The sequence below is a fragment of the Ursus arctos genome, unplaced genomic scaffold (assembly GCF_023065955.2).
Source record: "Ursus arctos isolate Adak ecotype North America unplaced genomic scaffold, UrsArc2.0 scaffold_20, whole genome shotgun sequence".
NCBI lineage: Eukaryota > Metazoa > Chordata > Mammalia > Carnivora > Ursidae > Ursus > Ursus arctos.
This window is the reverse complement of record NW_026622875.1, coordinates 47,545,525-47,573,388: the sequence shown is the minus strand read 5'-3', so window position 1 is coordinate 47,573,388 and position 27,864 is coordinate 47,545,525. Positions and strand designations below refer to the sequence as shown.

General features: G+C 37.1%; 1 protein-coding gene across 6 annotated transcripts in view; it reads right to left on the bottom strand.

Annotated features, from left to right (window-relative positions):
• ULK4 (unc-51 like kinase 4) overlaps positions 1-27,864 on the bottom strand; it is a 592,175-nt gene that overhangs the window by 440,920 nt on the left and 123,391 nt on the right. For 4 of the 6 annotated variants that reach the window (XM_026496788.4, XM_026496789.4, XM_057316008.1 and 1 more), the window contains one exon: positions 26,491-26,673. In XM_026496788.4, coding sequence (XP_026352573.1) covers positions 26,491-26,673 — 183 coding nt within the window. The remainder of the gene's footprint in view (positions 1-26,490; positions 26,674-27,864) is intronic. The other 2 variants (XM_026496790.4, XM_048216241.2) reach the window with 1 other exon arrangement.

Genomic DNA, 27,864 nt, shown 5'->3' with positions numbered 1-27,864 from the left:
TAAAGACCCACCAAACAAGGAGTAGAAAGGAACTTCCTCAATCTGTAAAAAAGTATTAGAGAAAAACTGCAGCTAACATCATACTTAGAGGGGAAACTTGATGCTTCCCCACTGAGACTGGGAATTAAACAAGCATGTCCAATCCCATCACTCATAATTCAATATTTTACTGAAAGTCATTGCCAGTGTGATAAGGAAAGAAAAATAAATAAAAGTCGTTCACACTGTTATGGAAGCAATATTCTCAGAGGTTATGATTATCTATGTAAAAAATACCAAGGAATCTACAGAAAGGCTTCTACACCTTATAAATGAGTTTAGCAAGATCTGGTGTATTTCTATACACCAGTAATGAATGATTAGAAAACAAATTTTTAAAGTATCATTTTTCAATAACTCTAACAATAACAACAGAAATACAGGTATAAACCTAACAAAATTTGTGGAGACTCAGTAAGCTGAAAACTATACAACAATTATGAAAGAAAAACTGTTAAAGACATAAATAAATGGAGACATTTCATGTTTATCCATTAAAAAACTCGAGATAGTTCATATGACAATTTCCCCCCAAAATGACTTACAGATTTAATGCAATTCCAATTAAAAAAAAATCCCAGCAGGATTTTTTTGTAGATATAAACAAGCTAATCATAAAAATTATACGGAAAGGCAAAGGAACCCATAAACAAAACAATTTAGGGTGGGAAGATGAGAGAATCACACAATTATTTTAAAACATAAAAAAAAAAAAACCCAACCCTACAGTAATCAAAATAATGTGGTACTGACAAAATGACAGATACAGAGACCAAGGAAATAGAGTTCAGAAATGGAGTCAATTAGTTTAGGACAAAGTTGCAAAGGAAACTTAGTGATTAAAGGACAGTCTTTTCAATAAGTAGTGCTTATTATGGATATCCACATGCAAAAAAAAAAAATTTACTTCATTCCATACTGTGCATCATATACAAAAATTGCAATCATACAAAAGGAATCATACAACTGAATAAAAAAGGTAGAACTATAAAGTTCTTACAAGAAAACAGAACAGAAAATCTTCATGACCTTAGGTTAGGATGTTTTTAGATATAACACCAAAAGCACAATCCATAAAAGAAATAAATGATGAACTGAACTTCATGACTATTAAAATTATCCTCTGTGGAAAACAAATAAGAAAAGACAAGCCCGATACTAGCATAAAGTATTTGTATCCAGAATATACAAAGAACTCTCAAAACTCAATACTAAGAAAAAAGCATCTTTAATGGGCAAAATATTTAAACAGACATTTCACCAAAGAACATATGTGGATATTCACATAAACACAAGAGGATGCTCATTATCACAATCATTAAAATAATGTAAATTGAGATCACAATGAGACACTATGCAATTATTAGAATGACCAACTGAAAAATGACTAGTATGTGGAACAACTAGAATTCTATATGCATTGCTGGTAGGACTGCAAAATGGTACTCTAGAAAATAGCTTGGCAGTTTCATAAAAGAAATATTAAACACACACCTACCATATACTAGATGCAGCCATTGCATTTCTAGGTATCTATTCCAGTGAAATAAAAATGTATGTTCACAGAAAAACCTACACACAAAAGTTGACAGCAACACTTTTCATTAGCAGTCAAGAAATGGAAACGACCCTTTGAATGGGTACATGGGTATATAAACTGTGGTGTATCTACATGATGGAATAGCACTCAGCAATAAAAAGAAATGAACTATTGATACAACATGGATGAATCTCAACTGCATTAAGTAAAAAAAAAAAAGTCTCAAAGATTACATACAACATAGTTCCATTTACATAACATTTTACAAAAGGTAAAACTTTGGGGGAAAGAAGACATCAGTAATTGCCAGCGAATGGGGTGGGAGGTGGTCTGCCTAAAAACCGAGCAGCACAATGTCATTCTTCGGGATGCTGCAACTGTTCTCTATCCTTCTTGTGGTGGTAGTGACAGGGTCTGCGCATGTGTCACAGAACTGTATTCCAAAAGTAAATTGCACTGTATATAAATGTTAGAAGTGATAAAAAGTGAGGGGGGGCAGCAAACAGGAATAGAAAGCAGGAACCGTGTTTCTGTTCCTAATATACAAAGAATTACATAATGACTCTTCCCCTCATACAAGGCAGAATTTAGGCCAAAAAGAAGTAAACAAGATGAGGAACACGTTTTAATGCTGAAGGCCACCATTCAAAACAAACACTTAACAGTCATGAATACAGTAATGAATGATATGCTCTAAATAGCATAGTAACCACTTCTATAAAGTGGAAACTATAGAAGATGCAAGAAGCGACAGACTTTATCATACCACTCTCAGCCCAAGACTGCCAAGACAACAAAAATAAGGGAGAAAAGACCAAATGTTATAAACAGATAAGATGTTATATATCCAACTTTACACTTAGATAACAGAAAATGTACCTTTTTCTTCAACATAAAATGTTCCTTTTTTAACTGTTAAAAGTGAACTTTATTAAACATAAAAGTATATATATTTTTATAATTTTTATTTTGTTATATTAGTCACCATACAGTACATCCCCAGCCCTTGATGCAAAACAATGAGCCATGACTCATTACTCGCGTACAACACCCAGTGCACCATGCAACATTGCCCTCCCCAATACCCATCACCGGCCTATCCCAATCCCCCACCGCCCTCCCCTCTGAAGCCCTCAGTTTGTTTCCCAACTGACCATATAAAAGGTCACAAAGAAAACCTTAATGTAATCCATAAAATACTTTTTTTTAGATTTCATCTCTCCCCCCACCCACCCACCTCCCCTCTGACAACCACCAGTTTGTTCTGTGTTTGTCTTTTTTGTCTCTTGTTTTGGTTTTTCATTCGTTTGTTTTGTCTCTTAAATTCCACATGAGTGAAATCAGATGGTATTTGTCTTTGTCTGACTTATTTCACTTATCATCATACCCTCTGAAGTCCATCCGTGTTGTTGCAAATGGCAAGATCTCATTCTTTTTATGGCTGAGTAATATTTCTGTGTGTGTGTGTGTGCGCGCGCGCGCGTGTGTGTGTCATCATCTTTATCCATTCATCTACCAATGGATGCTTGGGCTGCTTCCACATCTTGGCTAGAGTAAATAATGCTGCAATAAACAAAGATGCACTATCTTTTTGAATTAATGTTTTCATTTTCTTTGGGTAAATACCCATTATGAGATCATATGGTAATTCTATTTTTAATTTTTTGAGGAACCTCTATACTGTTTTCCACAGTGGCTGTTCCAGTTTGCATTCCCACCAACATTGCACGAGGATTCCTTTCTCTTCACATCCCCACCAACATTTGTTATCTCTTGTCTTTTTGATTCTAGTCATTCTGACAGGAATATGACAATATCTCATTATGGTTTTGATTTGCATTTCCCTGATGATGAGTGATGTTCAGCCATCTTTTCATGGGTCTGTTAGCCATCTGTATGACTTCTTTGGAAAAATGTCTTTTTAGGTTCTCTGCCCATTTTTAATTAGATTTGCATTGGTGTTTGTTTTTTTGGGGGGGGGGCACTGAGTTACATAAGTTCTTTATATATTTTAGATATTAACCCCTTATTGACTACATCATCTGCAAATATCTTCTCTCATTCAGTAGGTTACTTTTTGCTTTGTTGATGGTATCTTTTGCTGTGAAAAGCTTTTCATTTTGATGTATTCCCAATAATTTATTTTGCCTTTGTTTCTCTTGCCTGAGGAGACATATCTTAAAAAAATGTTTCTACAGCTGATGTCATGGAAATTACTATGGTTTTTTTCTTAGGAATCTTATGGCTTCAAGTCTCACAGTTAGGTCCTTAATCCATTTTGAATTTATTTTTGTGTATGGTGTAAGAAAGTGCTCCAGTTTTCCCAGCACCATTGTGTCTTTTCCCCTTGTATATTCTTGCCTCCATTGTTGTAGATTGATTAACCATAAAAGCACAGGTTTATTTCTGGACTCCCTATTCTGTTCCATTGATCTGTGTGTCTATTTTTATGTCAGTACCATACTGTTTTGATTACTACAGCTTTGTACTATATCTTGAAATCTGGGATTGTGATACCTCCAGCTTTGTTCTTTTTCAAGATTGGTTTGGGCTTTTTGGGGTCTTCTGTGGTTCCATACAAATTTTTGTTCCAGTTTTGTGAAAAATGTTGTTGGTATTTTGATATGATTGCAGGAAATCTGTAGACTGCTTTGGGTATATGGGCACTTTTTAAAAATATTAATTCTTCTAATCCATAAGCATGGAATGTCTTTCCATTTCTTTGTGTTTTATAGTATGGAGTACCAGTCTTTTATCTCCTTAGTTAAGTTATTCCTAGGTATTTTATTATTTTGTGTGTACCTGAAAATGGGATTTTTCTTAATTTCTCTGCTATTTCATTATTAGCGCATAGAAATGCAATGGATTTCTGTGCATTGGTTTTGTATCCAGTGACCTTACTGAATTCATTTATCAGTTCTAGTACTTTCTTAGTAGAATCTTTAGGAGTTTTTTTATATACAGTAATACATTATCTGCAAATAGTGCAAGTTTTACTTCTTCCTTACCAATCTGGATGCCTTTTATTTCTTTTTCTGGTCTGACTGCTGTTGCTAGGATTTCCAGTACTATGTTCAATATAAGCGGTAAGAGTGACATCCTTGTCTTGTTCCTGTTCTTAGAGGAAAAGCTCTTGGCTTCTCAGCATTGATGTTAGCTGTGAGTTTTTCATATATGGCCTTTATTATGTTGAGCTATGTTCCCTCTAAACCTACTTTGTTGAGGGTTTTTAATCATGAATGAATGTTGTAGTCTGTCAAATGCTTTTTCTGTGTCTATTGTGTTGATCACATGGTTTTATCCTTTTTCCTGTTGATGTGATGTATCTTACTGATTGAGTTGTGAATAATGAACCATCCTTACATCACTGGAATAAATCCCACTTGGTTGTAGTGAATGATTTTTTTAATGTATTGCTAGATTCACTTTGCTAATATTTTGTTGAGATTTCTACATCTGTGTTCATCAGATACATTGGCCTATAGTTCTCTTTTTTTTGTAATGTCTTTATCTGGTTTTGTTATAAGGGTAATATTGAAACTCAGAGAGTGAATTTGGACGTTTCCTTCCTCTTTTATTTTTTGGAATAGTTTGAGAAGAAAAAATAATTTTTATTAGCATGATGCAATAAAACTAGAAATTAATAAAAGCACCAATAATCCAAAAGATCCTCATACCTGGAAATTTTTTAAACACTACTTTTATAAAAAGCTCTATACAAGCCAAAATTGAAAAACTTAAAAATACAGTAAGAACACCATGTATCAGAACCTATGGGATACATTTAGAATATCAGTCAGAAGAAAATACAACATGTAAATACATTTGTAAATAAAAATGTAAGAACAAAAATATGAGAACTAAATTCCCAACACAAAAAACTGGGGGGAAAAAGCAATAAAAATGAATAAAATAAAGATGCAGGCAAAAGGTAGTTACAGAAAATAGAAAAAAAAAGGTAAATGATAAGTCAAAATGCTGTTTTTTTGAAAAATAACAAAATAAAGCGCTAAATTAATCAAGAAAAGGGGGAGAGAGCAAATATATTTTTTTTTAAAAGTTAAAAAATTCCCATTACCTGGCTTCGATTTAACAACGTGAAAGTCAGCCGTGTTCTGTGCAGAAGCAGTTCATATTTTACTGCTGTTCTACTTATGTGAACACAGAAAAATATACGAATCCATTCTACTCTAGAATGAATATTTGTGTTGTTTAGAGTTTGGGACTATCATGAGTAAAGCTGCTATGGACATTCTCATATGTGTCTTTTTGTGAACAAATAACGTATGTATCCACTTCTCTTGGATATATACCTGAGAGCAGAACTGCTAAGTCAAGAAGCAGGCATCTCTTTAGCTTTAATAGAGGCTGTCAAATGATTTTCCAAAGTGGTTGTACTAATTTATTCTTCACTAATATATGAAAACTGCATTTCCACATCCTTCCCAACAGTTGCTGTTATCCATCTTTTCATTTCATCCAAATTCCTAACTCTGAGTTTAGAGCAAATATAATGAACACAAATGAGTCAATTTAGAAGGAGAAACTTTCTAAACAGTCTAGTATTACTTTAAAGCCAAAGTTTTATGAACAAGATAATACATCGCTTATTCTAACTTATAAGGAACTAAAAAGAATTTATGGTAATCTATATAGAGACAGAGATTCCATACAAGGAAATCTATATTTAAATAGATTTAACTCCTTGACAAAGAATACAACATAAGACTTTCGTATAAATAAGAAATCAAGAAAAAGAAAATGTGTATTAAAGAAAATACAATTACAAATGGTGAATATAATCTTGCTAAAGATTTTTAAGTATATTAAAATGCATCTTATCTTAAATTTTAAACATTTAAATTTTTAAGTACTCATAGATTTAGCATTTACGCATTCAAGTCCAAAAGCATTATGCCAAAAATATAATTGGTGCTTTCTCTATTTCAAGTGCTAGTAAACTAGCTAGATAAAACAGAAAACTCCATAGTTTTCACTCTACTAGGTTATGAAAAGATGAATCCCTTTGATAAAGAACAACAAAAATACAAACCATTTAAGAAAAAACTTGAGAGAAACATATGACTTAACAAAGAAAACCACAGCTTTTGACAAGAGTGATAACAGAGCTCTTAAACAACTGGAGTGGCAGCATAATACACGGACTGGGAAAGAACTTGGAATTGGGAACCAGGCAAACCTGACTACAAATGCCACATTCCTTGACAAAACAACCTCTCTAGGATTCCGGTTCCTCAACTTCAAAATAAAATGGAGATGATTACACTGACATTTTCACAGGCTTGGTATAATGACTGAAGGCTTTTTGTCCAACTTAAAAATACTAAAATACCTAAAAATACTAAATAATGGATTTTCCACACAATTACTAAAACATATCATAAAGTGCTGCAAGAACTAAAGTTTTGAAATGTGTTTGGGAAACATAAATAAAACAATAGAAAGAGGAAAACAATCAGAGGTATATTTAAGACTTTAGCAAATAAAAAAGATAAAAAACAAACTATTCATTTATTGCAATTCTTACTTTTCTACTTACACTAGAAAGACTCCAAACATGTCTTTTAAAATTTAAATTTAAATAAGGGGGGGGGGAGCAACCTTATGATACTACACGTCTGTCAAAATAAATACATAATCTTGGAAAAAGTATTTGAAAGATGTATAAGTCACTTTTACCAATAAAAAATTTATGAACACTCCAGTTAAAAACCACATGAACTAGCAAACAACTGATATAACAAACTCTAAACTGCCTAACAAGGAAATAAATCATCTACTCTCACTAGTAGGCAAAGAAATGCAAATTTCAGAAGAATAAGATTCCGTTTCATTGCAAAGCAGACCGGCAAAGATGAAAATGGATGGCAGCCAGTGCTCGCATGGTCATGGATAAATGGATAAATCTTAAATATGGCCCATATGAAAAAAAGTGTTCAACCTTTCCTCCAGCTGAGAGGAAAGTGAGTTATTTCTCAAAGGCCTTAAAAATGTTATTTTCTTCTGACACAGTTGTTATAGCTCAAGAAATTTCTCCTAACAAATTGAGGAACAAATGAGCTTTAAGTACAATAACGTTTGTGATAGTGTTGTTTACCTGACAAACAAAAACAAGCAACAATCTTAATATTCCAAAACAGGGGATTTGTTAAGTAAATCAGAACTGTAGCAAAGACTGTTATCTACCCCACTTCCTGTTTCATTGTCCTCTTTCATGGTCAACTCTAATGACACGCTTAGGGGGTGGAGGTGGTATAAGGGGCACTACATGACTTTCAGAGCCAGGTCAGAAAAGGCCATGTGGCCTCTGCCTACTTTCCTCAGGAAATACTTTTTTTTTTTTTTAAGATTTATTTATTTATTTTAGAGAGAGAGTGGGGGGGGAGCGGGTACTGCAGAGGGAGAGAGGAGAAACTCAAGCTGACTCAATGTGGAGCATGGAGCCCAACGTGGGGCTTGATCCCATGACCTCAAGATCACAACCCAAGCTAAAACCAAGAGTCAGATGGTCAACAGACTGTGCCACCCAGGCACCCCTCTCAGAGCACTTGTGGAACCCAGCCATTATGCTGTGGGAAAGCCCAAGCAACCTTCAGAGGCCCACATGGAAAGCAAATGAGGTTCCCAGCCCACAGCCCCAGTTGGGTGCCCACTGAATGGCTAGTACCAACTTGCTGCTCATACGAATGAACCATCTGGAAAATTTATTCTTCGAACCCACTCAATCTTCCCAGCTAACACGGCCTTGCTGGAATTACAGATTTGTGAGCAAAATGAGTTACTGTCCTTGTGCAAGCCACTACGTTTTGAAGTAGTTTGTTACAGAGGAAAGATGAGTGAATTACAGCTGGAGTATATAATGGAAGACGAAAACTTTCCAGGCATAAAAAAATTTTGTACAGTAATAGCCATAATTTTAAAACATAGAAACGTCCACAAGTAAGTGATGAGGTCTATTGTATTTATTCCTGATGTTGTGGATGCAGCCATTATTAACAATCTTGCAAAACTAAAATAATTTATGATTTTGATTGGGGGAAAAAACTAGATAAACTATAACAAATACTAAAAATAAAAGAAGTTATATACTACATGTGTTTGTAACATAGTAACTCTGAGTCCCTTGAGAAGATGCAGTATATTACAGACTACAATTTTGGATCGGAGCCAAAAAACATCTTGTGCCCTAAATAAATTCTCATTTAGTCATAACTAAAAAAATGAACAGTCTGATTCCCTACAACTAATTGCCCGGGACTCCATAATTAATCTTAAGCAACATGCACCACACCTCTAGAACAGTATAGTAGTCTTGTAACACTTGAGGAGGGAAGATTATAGGCCGCAGGCAAAGACCCAGTGCCAAGGATGAATAATCAAAACGACCTTTAAAGAACCAAAAATGACCTCGGGTCACTTCAGTTTGCAGTCCGCTATGTATTCAGCTTTGATTTAAATTCATCTGGCCATTCAGCTCAACATACCTAAATATTACATGTGGGGGAAGAAAAGCAGAAGCCGTGCAGGTCTATAACCAAACCACAACACGACGAGTTTATGTCCAACAATCAAACGGTACTCGGCAGTGATTTCACGGTGGACAGATCTACCTAACGAAGATGAGATGATGAAATATTCAGAATGCTAGGAATTGGTCCAAATATGTGAAGCTTCCAGAGCAAACAAAATGAATCCTTCATCAAAATTCAGCAAAAGGATAAAACATCCCTCTACTACATTCCATAAAGACAAAACTATTAGATGAATAAAAATAATGATGAGGTCGAGAACTTCAAAATTATCTCCTGCAAATCTCAAGAGGGAAAACTGATCTGCTTCAATCAACTGTCACAGGTAAAAATCAATGAGTACAGCCTGGCCATCAACGGATAATAGCCTCAAGGAAAACAATGAGAAATCACTGACACAATTTTTTTCCCATTTAATAGCAATGGAAATAAAAAAAACTGTACTGGTTAAATCTCAAATTGGTATTGGGTTACACTTCCCTTAAAGTTTAGCCAAGTATCTAACTAAAATGTCTCACAAAATACATTTATTAATGTAGACAGACTAAAAATACCACAATACAAACTCATGGTCTGATGAATACGAATAAATTACCATCTTTTAAATGCTTAATTAGCAACCATTGAGTCAGTAGGCCTGGTGACAGTAAGAAGACGGGAAAAAAAAAAAAATCCTGAGTAGGCTTAGCATTCAAATTTTTCTAAATTTTACATACACAAAATTTCTCAGTGATTTTTCTTGGTACTTCCAAGTAACAGTGGTCTACAGCTTCTGGTTTATTATTAATTGCTATGGTGCCACTTGGGCAAAACACAAAATCTGAAGCAACGATTTCAGTCAACCTAGATTGCTAAAATACAAATAGCAGCTATTGTCAAAATTAATAAGGCAAGAAATTTTCAGAAGGCAGTATTTCTAGTCAATAACACTCAGAAGGAAACCATTCTTACCAGTGAGCATGAACAAACTCACCTATGAAATAGGATATGTCTTTAAAAATTAATGTGTAAGTCTTTAACCCCCCCCAAAGCATATAAAGTCCAAAGGATGCATTACTGATTATCCAGCTACAAAGTACTTTTGAGGTCACTTACCTTAGGAAAAACATAACCAAGGCAGACGTTTGAATCTATGTAACTTAAACAAGTTGATATGAGTTTTCGAAGCTCGATTAACTGAAATACAGCCGAGTTTCAGGAGTTTTATATGCTTTCAGTTTTCTAACATCAACAATCAGACACTGAGTTTTTATGATAAGCTTTTTTTTTTTTTAAGTCACACCAGGAATTTATTTACAAAGCAGTTGACTAGTTTATTGTAACTTTCATATACTTACCCCTTTTCATTGTATGCATTTATATACACACATAGGTGTGTATTTACATATATGTGTGCAGATGGAGGGAGGGAGGGAGGGAAACAGTCACTGCAGGTTTAGAATGACATACTATTCTATCAACCTGATTCTCACTACTTGGCCTTAGCTTAGTCAAACATCGTTTGGTTGTCTGCAGTTCATTCTCTGATGGAAGCCTCAGGAAGAGCTCACAGGAATTGATCTCTTCCATGTTCACACACCCACCTGTGGTTTTTTTGTGTTTTTTTAAGATTTTATTTATTTATTTGACAGAGATAGAGACAGCCAGCGAGAGAGGGAACACAAGCAGGGGGAGTGGGAGAGGAAGAAGCAGGCTCATAGCGGAGGAGCCTGATGTGGGGCTCGATCCCATAACGCCGGGATCACGCCCTGAGCCGAAGGCAGACGCTTAACCGCTGTGCCACCCAGGCACCCCCCACCTGTGGTTTTTATAACAAAGACCCAATGTAACTGAATATAAAGTCCTTGGCTAATGTCTTTTCTTAAAAATCTTAAATACCTTAGCAGTAAGTGGAGCTGAATTGTGGCATCAAGGGTCACTATGGAAATGTCCGATGCCAGTATAACTGTCGTTTCCTTGTAAGTGACTTGCTGAGATTTAAGGTCCTTTTGCCTAGATGCTCAAAGGATTTTTCTTTAAAATATCATCTTCTTGCTATTGTAGAATGATTTTCCTAGATACGCTGTGTGTCCTTTTGATTTCCATTCAAGTACTCTTTGTATTCAGGAAAATATTGTCTGGATTGTAGTTTTTAGGATCTGTTCTGTTTTAATGACTTAGTTTTCTTCTTTGTATGCTGGATTATCTTGGTCTCCTCCATATTGAAGACTGTCACTGGGATGCTCTTCATCTTTCCCTTGTTTTTTTTTTTTTCTTTTTTTCACTTCTCTTTCTATTCCTATTATCCCTATAAGACAAAAGTGTTAGTGCCTATTTCCCTTTGTGTTCCTTTATAAACTATCATCAACGGTCTTCATTACTGCTTTTCCCCTGATTTTGGAATCTTTCCTGAGACAACGTCACCTTTTTGTACTTTCCTACAGCCCAGTTCTGTTTTCCACTCCCCTATTTCTGACTTGTGCAGTTCTTCCACAGCTTCCATTCCAAATTTCCTAATTCATTTCAGTTTTTTTTTTAAATATTAGGTTTGACAGTTTTCATATGCTTTGTGGCCATGTTTTTATTAATAATCCTCCATCGTCTAGGGGGATGTGATTCAAAACTACTTATTCTTACCTTCCTATACTCTTTTACACTATCTTTTCATGGATTTTTGACAACCCTTTGGCTTTGTTGGTGTCTGAATGAAATGGATTTTCGTGTACTTTTGAGAAGGAAGTTCTACTGTGGACAGTGAGGATAGGCCAGGATAACTCGTTATTTTTGTGATTTGAGGCCTCTTTCCTCTGTTGTGACTCTGAAATATTCACACATACGGCCTCTTGGAGTGAACTCCACAGCACATTCTCGGAGCTGCCTTATCCAACATCCTCTACACCTTTTCTCTCAGGGTTCCTGCCACGTTTAATGTGCATTCTAGTCCTGGTTTGTCCAGCGTGGAATGCTCTCCTAGGAGAAAGTTTTTCTTGGATATTTCTGAAAACCTGGAAGGGCTTATGTTACTCCTGCCCACCCTGGTCTCCCCAGTCTTTCTGGACTCAACCACACACTAGAACCTATGAAGTCTCCCCAACTTTCAATGGCTAATCTAAGAACTGCATGCCAGGTTTTCCACTTTGAGTGGGGAATTTTCTGTTAGAGAGTGAGTACTTGCCAGAAATTCTTGGATTCCCCAGTTTCCGGGACTCACAGAATGCACCTTCTCCTTCGCTCCGCAACCTCCCGAACAGCTGCTGACCCCACACTGCCATTCACAACTTTACTGCACTCACTCCTATTCTGGCTTTGTGGAATAACTCGACACCTTCATAAGGAGATCTGAGGAGCTGAAAAAATTCTGCGTAGCAGCAACATTCTTCCTCCCCAAATCTACCCCAACAGGAACACACTATTACATAATGTGTACCTTTGAGTTTTTCTCAGTTTCAACAGAATTCATAGGCAAGGGGCTATGATGTTGCATTTGAATAATCTTGTCAGTAAAACGTTATAAAGTCAATTACAAAGCGACACTCTCAAATATGGAATATCTGGACAAGCCAACAAGCATATAAATATAAATATCCGGACAAGCATATAAATGTTTTTAAGTAAATATTTTACTTATTTTATATTTTAAGTGTATATATGTATACACTAAGATATATGTATCTTACTTAAAATCCACTCCTTGTACCAGGTCAGCATCACTCTGAAAAAGCACAAAATGACCAGCAATTGGATATATTTTATTATACCACTAAATAAAAGCACCAAGGCCTTCCTAAACATTAGTCCAAAACACGGGCCACAGCCCAAAAACCCAAAACAAAGGAACAAGAAGGCATACACAAAACCTGCGGCCAACCTCCCAGTCTCATCAGTGTACCACAAGATCCAGTGTTAAATTCCTCAAACATTCCACATAAGCAATACACCTCTTCCCTCAGAGCACTCTTCCCAATCATAGATTAATTTTCCCAATGCTAGAGTGCAATGCTGTCACTGAAAGTTGTGCAATTCATATGTAAACTTCTTTTTCATATGTGAATTTAATAGAATGATACGTCTTGAATCACAAGACGCAGGGATATCTGGTAAGCTTCTAGATGGCAAATATTATTTTTGAAAACTAAACTTCTTTAAGGAAATGTTTTTTTAATTAACTTCAATTTCTCCCCTTAACTAAACCAGTATGCCTGAAGTCAGCCATGAAGGCCTGCAAATTGAAAAAAGATGACTAATTTTGTGATGTTTAGGACAGAATAAAAAAGCATAAGACACTTTTTCTTATATCCAAAACAAGCAATACTCCAACTAATAACACAGCTTGTCACAAGAGAAGACACTCACTCCCCAGCTCCCTTGAGTGAGCCTACATCACGTTCCATCTCGATCTATCTCATACATAGGGTCAGGATAACTTCTTTGTTTATTTTTGTGGTGATGTGGGGTCTCATCCCCACATCCCATTCCATCTCATCTATAATAAAGTACCACATTACCAACCTGCCAGAATATTTCCATTAAACACAGGTGGTAATGTTCAAAGTTAGTTGGTTTAAGAATCCATACTATTTTAATGATGTGATAGGGTTCCTAAAACCCTATATATTCTGAGGCTGTCTGTAAAGCTTTAAGAACAAATAGGGGGGGAAAAATCCAGTCAAGAAATGGGCAGAAGACGTGAACAGACATTTATTTCTCCAAGGAAGACATACAAATGGCTAACAGACACATGAAAAAATGCTCAACATCACTCAGCATCAAGGAAAGACACATCAAAACCACAGAGAGATACCACCTCACACCAGTCAGGATGGCTAAAATTAATAACTAAGGAAACAACTGATGTTGGTAAGGATGCAGAGAAAGGAGAACCCTCTTACACTGCTGCTGGGGATGCAAGCTGGTATAGCCACTGTGGAAAACAGTGCGGAGGCTCCTCAAAAAGTTAAAAATAGAACTACCCTACAACCCAGCAACTGCACTACTAGGTGTTTATCCAAAGGACACAAACATAGTGATTCGAAGGGGCAACTGCACCCCAATGTTCATAGCAGCAATGTCCACAATAGCCAAGCTATGGAAAGAGCCCAGATGTCCACTGACTGATGAACAGATAAAGAACATGCAGTGTATTTATACAATGGAATATTACTCAGCCATCAAAAAGAATGAAATTTTGCCATTTGCAATGACATGGATGGAACTAGAGGGTATTATGCTAAGCGAAATGAGTGAGAGAAAGACAAATACCATATGATTTCACTCATACGTGAAACTTAAAACAGATGAACATAGGGGAAGGGAAGGAAAAATAAAATCAGACTAAAGCAGAGAAGGAGGCAAACCATAAGAGACTCCTAACTCTAGGAAACTGAGGGTTGCTGGAGGGGAGGTGGATGGGGGGGACGGGGTAACTTGGTGATGGGCATTAAGGAGGGCACTTGATGGAATGAGCACCAGGTATTATGCAACTGATGAATCACTAAACTCTACCCCTGAAATTAATAATACAGTATATGTTAACTAAATTGAATTTAAATAAAAATTTAAGAAAAAATACATGTTACAGTGTTTCTACCTTCAAGTACATTTTTAAAGAACAAAAGGAAGTTTAGAATCACAAACAATACCAAAACTCAATAAATGTAAACTAAAGATTTATGTATTTCATTGGGTAGTCATATTGTTAGTAAATACCAGAATGTTTTTAAAAATTTTATTTATTGAGACACAGAGAGCGAGAGAGAAATAGCAAGAGTTGGGGGAGGGGCAGAAGGAGAGGGAGAAGCAGTCCGCCCCTGCTGAGCAGGGAGGTGGGGCCTGATCCTAGGACCACAGGATCATGACCTGAGCTGAAGTGAGATGCTCAACCAACTGAGCCGCCCAGCTGCCCTAACACCAGAATTTCTGAAGAATTCTTGCACTTCAAAAAAAAAAAAAAAACAAAATCACAAATGACTATCTATGAGATGTTACCATGGTTTTCCTTTCAGACCATACTGCATGTGGGTAAAATCATCCATGTGATAGGCAGACTATCACACCTAACACCATAGCCACAATCACCGCACACACAATCTCAAGAAGAAAACTACTGAATGCTCCCTAGAGATCATCACAAACTTCAAAAGTGAAGAAAATGTAAATTATAACTTGAGTGCTATAACATGAATCCTTTTATCCAACTTATGAAACATTTCAAGGATACAAAAAATCCACTCAACTTGATCAAATCCTAATATTTAAAAAAAATTAGCCCAAATTCCTTTTATTTTATTTTTTTTTAAGAAACAACACATTAGCGAGACACAGCTGAAGCTGCTGCCCTCCATTACAGAAAGGTAAGCACTCTCAGAACTCTGGTGGTTACAACAGAATTATGTACCCATAAAACACAGACAAATATTTTTGCATATTTTCAACTTTGTGTATGTTACTCTTTTGTCCATATCTTTTTCAGCTCACCTTTTTCACTCAGTTTTATTTATGAGATTTATCCATATCAATATATTTTCAGCCGGGTTAATTCGTTACTTGCTATGTATTGTTCCCTCATATGGATATATTACAATTTAATTTGCTGATTGACTTTTACGTTGCTTGCCATCTTCTGACACTGTAAAAATGCTGGAAGACAAATACCCTGTTTCTGCGCACAGCTGTACAAGGATACGTTCCTAATGGAAATATTATGCTATGTGCATCTTCAACTCTTCTAGAGAGTATGAAATTGCACTCCAAAGTGATTATACCACTTTACCGTGGAGGGTTCCCACTGGTCTATATCTTCACCAACAACTCCTACTTTCAGACTTATATATACGCCAACCTGAAGCCTATGAAACTAACTCGTTTTCATCTTCATTTTATTCATCAGCATTCAGTGTGAGCATCTTTTCCCAACATTACTGACCATTCTAGCTTCTTCTTTAATGAAGCAACTCTTCATAGCCTGTGTTCATTTTGTCTTGTCTCTTCCTTTTTATACGTAGGCATTTTTTTATGTGCTGGATACTAAGCCTTAAGAAAACTTTCCCTACAGCAAGGTCACAAAGATAGCCACTTATATTTTCTTTTAAAATTTTTTCAAGTTTTCCTTTTCATATTTTAGTCTGATAATGTAAGAAAAGAGACCTAACAGCCAAATATCTTTCAAAAGCAGAATGGCTGAATAAATGTGGTGCCTCCATTACGAAGCACTATTTTTAGGGGGGGGGGGCATGCATGAAGAACATATCTATTAACAACAATGCTGTGATCTCTGAAATATATTACTAAGAAAACACACACACACACACACACACACACACACACAAGGTACAAAATGGCATATGCTGTCCTTTAGTCTAAAGAAGAGAGAGAATAATACAGCGCCCACCAGAGGTCATTTTAGAGTCAACTAGACATACCGTTGCAAAAGAGGACCACAGATCACGTTTTCAACCAGTTTGCTCAGGAACCAGAGCTTGCTGACCAGGCAGCATCAGATGTCGCTCTAGCCACAGCCTGGGGAGCACAGCCCAGGCATAGTAAGAAAAGAGCAAAAGGGCGGGTACGGAGTCACCTGGCTTAGAAGCTTCATACCCCACAGGCACCAATCTCTTTTCTAACAACTTCACGGATGACAGGTCGGTCTTAGGTTCAGAAACACAGAGCTGGAAAGTTAACTGAAAGTACAATTCTTAACCCTTTACCCATAGATAAATATAGGAGCACTGGTGGGGTGGGGGGGCAGGTAGATAAAATGAAGTGAAGAGAGAGATATAATTGTATAACTATAAAATAAATAACACAATAATAAAAATTTTAGAGATAAATATAGAGAGATAAATACATAGATATAATTCATGGATATAAAGACAGAAAGAAAGATATAGGGAGAAAGACACAGTTGCTTATATTCGATTATTTTTTTAAATAGAAGATTTAAATGGATATTAATAAAAATGTTTGCATTCAATGCGTAAGAAGGGGAACAAGTGAAGAGGGTAGAGATGGAAAACTGTTTCCTCTGAATTGATTCTTTGTAAACTGACATTAAAACCGTATCAACATTTTACACAATTATGAAACAAATTAAATCCAACTTTTAAAAAGCAATACCCTCAAATCAAAAAGAAAATGATACTTAAGGGTATATCATGTTGGTGGGTTAAGAAGACCCAAAAAAAAAAAATCATTTGAAAAGAATTTACAACACACTAACTTGACTACACATCTAGCTGGACATACCCTAAGCACTGAAACAATTGCACAAAAATCCTAGGTTGTATTTAGAAATCATAATGTGATTAATAATATCACTATTATTCTGAGACTTCTATAAATATTATAAAACAAATAAGAAATGATGTTAATGTCAATAGAAAACAAGCTTTTCAACTTGAGAGAAAGAACTACTCATATAAAATAAATTAGGCAAAACACTGAAATCGGAAATACTAGTATGGACAGTAGATGTATTTTAAAAGAGTTATTTCCTGGCTCTATCTGCTGGGAATGCCCAGAAACAATAACCAACACAGTAGCAGTGAGTACTCCTATCAGACTGTGGTCTCTAAATATTATTTCCCACTAGAGGAACTGGGGCTCTTCAGAGGAACAACTGGTTCCAGGTGCAGAGCAGAAAACATACGAGAGAAGCCTAAAACACACTGTTCCAGCAGAAGGCAAGAAAGTAAAGACTATTGGATTTCTGACAAAAAGACCCGGGGGGCCACTTATGGAGGCTTCCACTGGCTGAGCAACACTATCACTAGCAGTACGAAAAAGAACATCGTCCACAATGGAAACATACCAAAATATTAAAATCCGTGACTTTGTAAGGGAAGTAAATAAAGTATCCTTTCAAGTCCCAGTCCTAAAAAGTAAGTCTTTGGAGACTGCTAGGGAAACCAACTCATGATTCCAAAGGCCGGTAAATAAGTGAATCTTACGTAAACTGTTTCTCAGGGTAACTACACAATTGATAAAGAGTTTTTTTCTACAAAGCAATTTTGATTAAGACATGAAGTCAGAATGATAATATTAAAATATCAGATATTTTCACCCATACCAAAACAATATACCCCAGCAGTTATCACTGACAGCTGCTAAAACCATTACAGGAGAGCTGGTAAGGAAATTTATAATGAGTAGACTGGAAGTGAAGCCACTGCTCACACTTTGTATCAGAAAAGGGAGAGCCAAGTCATCCGTGTGCGCCTTCTGTTATGAAAAACACACACCACTGGGGCACCTGGATGGCTCCCCAGTTAAGTGGCTGCCTTCGGTTCAGGTCATGATCTCAGGGTCCTGGGATCGCCCAGCTCAGCAGACAGTCTGCTCAGCGGAGAGCCTGCTTCTCCCTCTCCCTCTGCAGCTCCCCCTGCTTGTGCTCTCTCCGTGTTCATTCTCTCTCTCTCTCTCTCTCTGTGTCAAAAAAATAAATAAAATCTTACCAAAAAAAAAAAAAAAAACCACCAATGAACTGTCTTCAAAAAGAAATCTAATTTGGAGCTGATCAAACCTATAAACTTATATAAGAAATACAGGAGCAGCATTTTAAAGGACACCACACTGTCTACGTTGTTTGCGAGATTCAATCAGCAAAATCCAAACGTGGAAAGGCCTGTGAATTATGACTGTCTTCCTTATAACAGATTCATTTCAAGGACTAAATAAATAAATAATAAAAAAAAGATAAGGGGGTCTATAGATTTAAAGAGAATTAAGAGACAAATCAACCTGAATTAGAAAGAAGATACACAGACCTTGCTTTGATCCTGATTCAAACAATCTAGAAAATAATCACTGATAAGCCAGTCAAGTGAACTCTGACTAGATATACGGCTGTATTAAGAACTTATTCAAAAAACACAAAACAAAACAAAACAAAAAAACAAAGGAAAAAACCCCGAAAAACAAAAGAAACAAGAGAACTTATTAATTGGCTGGTGTTTAGTAACATTGTGAATATATCTATTTTAAAAGATTGCTGATCTTCTACTAATATAGATGAAATAATTACAAATGATATGATGTCCGTGTTTTGCTTCAAAATAATTCAGAGGCAAAAGGAGCGTGTAGCAACAAAGTACAAGTGAAGAGGGAACAGAGATGAGATGACATCAGCATGTACTGAAAACTGATGAGGATGATGGGTATATGTGGGCCAGTTACATTGTTCTCGCAGAAGTTTTTAGGTGTCACTCTTCTTACTGAATACACACACCCTGCACACGCACACATGCATGCACCCACACCCCACCCACAACCCACACACATACACCACACACCCACACCCCCCGCACGCATACACACACGTACTCCACACCCTGTACATATACCCCCACACATACATATACCCCCCCCACACACACACACATCCCCACCCCATACACGTATGCTACACACACTAACACACACTTCAGTCCCCTGACAACCAGGCTGTGGCTCCATCACTCTCACAGTAGCCCTCTTTTCATTTCATCTTCTGCATCTTTGTTATTTTCCTGAAAATTCAGTCTTGTCTCTGCAAGGAATATCTAGCATTTTTAAGTTTTTTATAGTGAGAGAGTTTGTAAGGTATCTACTCAGCCATACTGGCAAAAACAGACACCTTTTAAGAGTTTATTCTCATTCTGGTCAGATTTCTAAATTCCATAACCAGTCAGCTTCTACCAGACATCCTGACATCACGAGACCTAGATTTTGTAACTAGCATGACTTCTGGACCAAAGCAATAGAGCCACGGCTTTCAACAACCCAGATATAACTCACTATGGTTCAGTGAATGTAAAAGAGATTATGAAAAAAAGAAAAAGACAATTTACCATGTGACCTCTAAGTATCCTGGCTGAAATTTTCAAAGATAGAAAAGTAACTCAAAAGGAATGATGGGATTATAGCCATGCACTTAATACTGCCTGAAACCAAAACATTTTGGCAGATGTGAGAGATACATAATCTGGATGCAATATTACCACACTTCTTACCGGCACTGAGCCTATTTGCAAACATATATACAACCATACTGGGGTTTTTTTTAATCTATAAACTATGAAAGGGAAAAGAACTTTCTAAAAATGAGACTAACCTAGCAATTTTACTTAAAAGTTTTATCCTAAAGGAAAAATTAAGGATGGCCACGCAAAAGGATTTAGCCATAAGAATGTTCTCCCTGGGAAAACAATGGCAAAATAATTCTTAGATGGACAATAGTGAGCTGCTGGGCTAACTGGTGATATCTTCATGTGATAGAATGTCATTACCCTTTACAGATAACATTGAAGAGTTACACTGACTTAGACACACATTCCTAACATGTCATGGAATAGAAAAAATATGGATTACCAAACAATATATAGTTGATCCAATTTCTGCAAAAAGATTCTAACAGTATGTGTTTGTAGCAACAGAGAGGAGGGAATATGGGAATGCATGTGTATGCGTGTATGCGTGTGTGTGTGTGTGTGTGTGTGTGTGTATCCACACACAACAAATATGAATTTGAAAGGGACAGAATATTAGAATTTTTACAGAGATTACCTCAGGGAGGTAAGCACTTCAGTCTTCTGTATTCCATACATTCTGAATTTTCTATACTAAACATGTAAACCACAAAATTCATGAAAATTATAAATATAACCTGATAAAAATACATTAGATTAGCATTACCAACTTTAAGTTTCTTGCTCTTATAATTAAGGGAAATTGCAATGACCTCATCCAACATCTTTCTCCTCAATAAAACAGCAGGAAATACATTTACAAACTCCCAAACTAATCCAGCGTCTGGTCTCAAAGACTGAATATCTGTAGGACACATTAACAGCTTGGAAGAACCACAAAAATAAAACTAAAACAGCAATGAAAACCAAAAAAAGTTTCTAGGGCAAGGATTACTAAATGAACTCACACCTAACCTACATGCTCTTCTCTTACACCTGGTCACATCTTCCAGAAGCCTCTTGTTCATAAGCCACTCATGTATCTGAATTGTGAAAAAGTTATCAATTCCCAACCTCTATCAATGACACAGGAATTACATATAAAGTACCATCTACTGGGGAGCCTGGGTGGCTCAGTTGGTTAAGCATCTGCCTTCAGCTCAGGTCATGATCCCGGAGTCCTGGGATCAAGCCCCACATGGGACTTCCTGCTCAGCAGGCAGTCTACTTCTCCCTCTGCCCCTCACCCTACTCGTGTTCTTTCTCACTCTCTCTCTCAAAATCTTCAAAAAAATAATAATAAAGTACCACCTATCAATGGTTCAAAAGTATCCTGTTAAGTATTTGGGGAGGAAAAAAAATGGGAAAACTACTTGTCACTTGTTGCTTTGCTCAATTTCTCCAGTTACTAGAATATTCAGAACACATGATTTGTGACTCAGAGAGTCCCCTGTCACTACAGCTGTGATCGCTCACTTTTCACATCCCAGTGTATGGAACTAACACTTGTTTTTGCATAAAGGAATAGTCCGCCATTTAGCACATTTATGGGAAAGGAGATCCTTTTAAAGTTGACAACATGAAACAAACTAAACACCACTGATGCACATGGGTGCTGGATACTGGTCAGCTAAGGGCACTGACATGCAAGCAGCTCCTACAGGCGAGAGAGTAACCTGAACAAATTCCTTCAATTCCTCACTACGCACTCAAAAACATGAGCATGATTCAGAAGGGAATAATAATCTGGTTAGTCTAGATTAAGAGGAAAATCTGCCTACAGTTACATAGTTCAAATGGAGAGTCAGGTTAATTGCTAACTGCAAATAACTATGAAAACATGCAGTATGCTGCTAATAATCCCCTAATAATCCCAAACCCCACGATTTATTATAAGAGAAAGACAGCATGTCTCTACTGATTGCTGGTTAAATTTCAAGTCCTTAGTGCTCTCATCATCTACCCTTCTAGAGAATAGTCTAGCACTGTCTAGGCAGAGCCTTCTAAATGTGGATAACATCTGTGGGAATCCATTAGCGGAGAACACAAAGATGTATGCAACAAGATGTTCACTGCATCAGAGCCAGTGGAGATAAAAAAATGAGAAGCAAACGGTTCAATAGTGGAGAAAGAATTAAATTATTGTAGTACCACAAAATGAAAAATTATATAATACTTTTTAATGTTCTTGGGGAATATTTAATGACAAAGTACCATCAAGATAAATCTACACATTGGGGCATCTGGGTGGCTCGGCTGGTTGAGCATCTGACTCTTGGTTTCAGCTCAGGTCATGATCTCAGCGTCATGGGATCCAGCCCCTGCACTGGGCTCTTTGATGGGCATGGAGTCTGCTTGTCCTTCTCCCTTCCCCCTCTACCCTTCCTCCCATGCCCCTTCCCCACACACACACAAGCATGAGTGCACTCCCACTCTCTCTCTCTCAAATTTTAAAAAAAGATAAACCTACGCATTTTGATCTGAATTTTATAAATGTGTGCATAAAATACATAGACACACAGGCAAAAGCCTAAACGAGACAGACCAACATGTTAACAACAGTCATTATCTCTGGAGAGTGCGATTACAGCGGATTTTGTCTTATTCTTGAGCTTCTTTTACATTTTCGGCACTAAACAATAATTTCTTTTATATATGAAGGAATAGCATGAACCTCTTTTGGGGACTGATTTTCAATTCTAAAAAGATCATGATATACAGGCCATGGTTCCCCAAAAAGCACACATGCAGCTCTTCTGTCCAACACGAAGGAGTAAAGCTGGTATTTGTTCCTAGGTCCTCTCCTCTTCTACTCATTCTAACCTGTCAACAACCAACAGTCAGAAAAGCAGCTCAACTTAGCAGTAAGAAGGCTGCTATACCTGTCCCCGAAACACACATGTATACATTTTTAAATGCACTTTTAACTAAAATTAAAACCCATGAGGAAGGCCAATATCATGACCCTACATAATCTAAGTCTCCGTCCTGTCCCAGCCTCTTCCCAAGGGCCTCTCCCCCTCACCCACGCTGCTCACTAGGTTCAGCTCTGTAGGCCTTCTCTCTTTCCAGACCTTCCAAAGATCTCTCACACTTCAAGGAGGCTAAACTACAAAGTTCTTCCCTCCGGAACTTCACAGGGCAAACTCTTTCTGGTCAATCAGGGCTCAGCTGGAATGACACCTCCTCAGAGAGGCCTTCCCTGACTTCCCAGCGCCCCCCCCCCCAAGGTAATGATATATGGCTCCATTCCTTGCACGCTGCCTACTGCAGACACTCTACCACATTACTCTGTTTCATGTTCTTCTGAGCATCAACACTATCCAGAATTGTTCTGTGTACTCATTTGTCTTGCATGAGCATTAGCTCTAGCACGGACATCCTCCATGAACTTGATCAATTACTCAACACACTTTCATCCACGAATACCCCAGGACAGCAAGTCACTAACTGGCCCATAGTAAATGTTCAATAAATGGTAATACTTTTTAATTAATAAAAAATAGAACCCTACATTTTAAATGAGAGTTCACTGAACATTATTGACCTTTCATAGAAACATTTTAAAAATTAAAGGACAAGAGAAGGAAGATGCACTCTTTCCTGTTCTTCCCACTAAACACAACTAAAAACCCTGGACGTTGTATAAAACAAACATATGACGACTCTGAAAGGTGAAGAGAAGACAGAACCAGTAGGAACCTCAGGACCTGAGCATCAACATGGCAATGAGCTCACTGGGTTTTCTTTTTTGCCCCAGATATCCTGGATTAAGTGCTGGAAAATCCAGGAGCCTAGAAACACCAATAGGCATAAAACATAAGAAAGATCAGCTCTCTCAAGCCAAAGGACCAAGAAAGGGGCAGCCCAGAAAGATCAAAAACTTTCAAATAATAGCCACTCCACTCCAGCCAAACATCATGGAAAAACCATGACCCCATCCCCATCAGCTCAGAGCAAGTGGGGAGCCTAGACTCCTACCCTCAATAGCCAACACCCTCCCCACAAGGACAATACCAGAAAAGAGCAAGTGGAGAGCTGGCAATAACATCCCCACCTGGCAATAACAGCCATTAGCCCCAACCCTGATATTGGAAGAGACCACGTGGGGAGCCTGGGCCTCTGCCCATATAGAGTAGTAACTAGATTCCTTCCAAGATGGCAGCAGAGAAGCAAGTGGAAGTCTGCACCTTGAGCACCTTCCACCAGAAATGAGGCTCACGTTCCCACCGTATAGTAGCAGGGGACACAGTAAATGAGGAGCTCTCCCCACTCCCAGCCAGGGGAGCATCAAAGGAGGCCTATGGAGAGTGCGGACTCGCACCCCTGCCCGCATTAAGGAGGGGTTCTCTGCACCCCTGGGGTGTCAACAGAAGCCCACCAAGGAATCTGGACTTCCACCCCAGGAAGGCAGGCACGGGCATCGCCCTCCTTTCTCTGCCAGTTCCTTGACAGAGGAGGCCTACTAAAACAGAATCAAATAAAACCCGGAGTCTGAACACACGGCACCCTCCATGTTTAATGGGCACAGAGTTTCAGTTTTGCAAGATGAAAAGGTTCTAGAGATCTGTTCCACAACAATGTGAATATACTTACCACAACTAACTATAAACTTAAAAATGGTGAAGATGATAAATTATATAATTATATAATTTTTTTCAGCACCAATATTAATCAAAATCACAAGATTACTTATTCAATATATTTCAACATTCAATCATTCCTTTTGTTAAGATATGTGGAATATTATATATTATAAAACAATTACAAAATCATATTAATCAATACATCTTATTTTACTACCTTTGTGAAATACCATATTTGAAACTAAGTCAATCCGTACTTGTTCTGAGAGTGGAAAACAAACCAAACTGTTAAAACTCTCAGCCTCTCTTGTCGCAATTCACACAGTAAAACTACTCAAGTGGGGCTTTTTCTAATACAATGTAACAATATTTAATGACTTGGAAAATTTAATAGCAAAAATTAGATACACAGACTTTGGGGAAAAAATAGCTTTCTCTGAGGCTCAAACTTCTTAGCAGAATCTAAATCAGACTAATCAGAGGAAAGGCAAGACGTGGTTTACTCTCCACCTTGACTTTGACAGATCAAGTTTACTATGTAAATCAGATAATTATTCATAATTACTGAAATTTTAACTTTTATTATAAAAAAAACGGAATTTAATGTGTGGACCGTAACACACAAGAGCCAAAGCAAATAGCGTATGTAAGTAGTTCCCTTCTCCACTTGTTAGTAGCACTACCCTCACCGAGTTCTCAAAATTCCAATTTGACAGGCATCTCTCCTTTTAAAAAAAGGATAATTGGTCCAATAGTTTAAAGAATGCCACACACTACATTCCCCATGTGAAAATTCAAAATACACATGAGCATATAAAATACTGGGAAGGGCTGTACAGTTAAAACTATCTCTTTCACTTTGACTCATAGCTTTCCAAACACTTATATATAAACATGGTCCACCTTTTCTACCTGGTAACACCTCACCCAACATTAATATTCTAGGACAGGGCTTCTCAAATCATCGAGTTCGAACAAACCACCTAGAAATCTCATTTAAATGTAGATTCACCACTGGCCTATCCCAAAGTCCATAGTCCCAGAGACTAATATAACAAAATAAATATTATTTAAAAAAATAAAATTAATTAAATAAATAAATAAATAAAGGTTCAGATGCAGCAGACCCAAGGTGGGGCCTGAGTGGCTGCCTTTCCAACCCTCTCCCAGGTGATGCCCATTGCTTCTGGTTCTCGGATCACTCTTTAGCAGGCAGACATGCTGAGGAAGGCTACTACAGAGACTTCTGCAGAACTATGCAGTTTTGTGATGGGAACTGAATAATTAAAGACTTTACATAAAATAAAGGAATATAAAAGGATTAGAAGGAAACTAAGTTAAAAACAGAAGAAAGGGAGTTGTCCAGGTGATTTGTATTAGCCAAATATTAGACAAGGAAAGGGGTAAGAAAGTCCAAGTTGAAGACAAAAATAAATAAATAAAATCAGGAAGTGGTGGGGGGGGGGGAAGAAAGAAAGAAAGAGTCTAAGTAAGCAGAGAATATAAAGGGACCCGCCCTATGGAAGACAAACCATATGGAGAGACGGTTGGGGCTGAGGAGCAAGAGGAATAAGAAATATCAGCATAGAGGAAGGACTCATAAATTTCCCAGCTTTTCATTAATAAAATGGGACACGCAGGCAGAGCCATTTACTGGATTTCTATTTTAATCACTAAAAGACTCTTACAACATCTTCAGATGAATGGCCTGTGGGACAGGGTTTAGCAAAGTTCCAAAAGGTTCCCTGAGATGAAAAATAAATTCTACAGAGATGCTATTACTTGTTTTCTCCTGCAATTATAACGGTTCAACAACAATTTGTAAAGTACAGTAATAGGTGAAATCTAAGACAAACCTTTTCTTGGATTAGCCTCTGAAGATGAATCCCACAAGACAACATTGCAGTAAATAAGGTCAACATGTACTGCTGAACTTTGCAGATGGCTGAGGCCAGGGAGTTTATTACTGAGTTCAGTCCTACCTTCTCAATAACATTCTGGAAGGCAGTAGGAGAATGACGGGTGATTCTACACAAGGCCTGCAGAGACAGGAGAACAGATCTGTCAGACAACACCAAGTGTACTAACCGTGCCTCGGAAAGATAACACCCGCTTCTGTGGAGTTGAGGGTGCTTACCTTGCTCCTTCGTTACTTATTTTGGCATAAGAAAGTTGGAAATTTTTCAGCATATTAAAAAATAAACCAATAATCTTGTAGGTAAAACTAAAGTTGTTTTAAGACAACAAAACCATATCTTATGATAAGCATACAAGTTATAAAGGGTTAACAGAAACAAACTAATTTATAAGTCTGTATAGATAAACTTCCCTTTAAGAAATAAAAAACATCAAATGCCTTCTTTTTGCAGACACTAGGGAGGGGGGGGGAGCCATAAAAATAAATAACACTTATTGTTAGCATGTGAAAAATGGTATCTCAGAATATCAGAAGACTGTCCCATTTAGTTCTCCCAATAACATATAAAAAAGGTATTAGTATTAACCTACTTTATAGACAATAGAACTAAAGCACAGATTACTTAAATTACTTGCATGTACCTAGTAAGTGACAAAACTAGAATCCAAACCAAGATAATCAGATATCTGAGCTTTTCCTAACTTGCTCACAAATTAGAGGTGAAACATAATTAATAAACTAATAGAATGTAACAAGTGTTATAACAGAAGTGAGCTCATTGAATTAAGTTTGGAAAGGAAGGTAAAGCAAGTCAACAACATAGGAAGATGATCTTGAGCCGGTGTTTGAAGGGTAAATGGGAAGTGGACAGGCAGAAAAATAAGTGAAGAAAATTCTAGCCAGGACATAAATGTGAGACCTGAAACTATAAAAATCCCTAGAAGAGAACACAGGCAGTAATTTCTCTGATATCAGACACAGCAACTTTTTTCTAGATATGTCTCCTGAGGCAAGGGAAACAAAAGCAAAAATAAACTGTTGGGACTACATCAAAATAAAAAGCTTCTGCACAGCAAAGGAAACAATCAACAAAACAAAAAGACAACCTACAGAATGGGAAAAGATATTTGTGAATGACACCTCTGATTAAGGATTAGTATCCAAAATACATAAAAACGTATATAACTCAATACCCAAAAAACAAAAAAAAATTCAATTAAAAACTGGGCAGAAGACATAGATATTTCTCCAAAGAAGACATCCAGGGGTGCCTGGGTGGCGCAGTCCTTAAGTGCCTGCCTTCGGCTCAGGG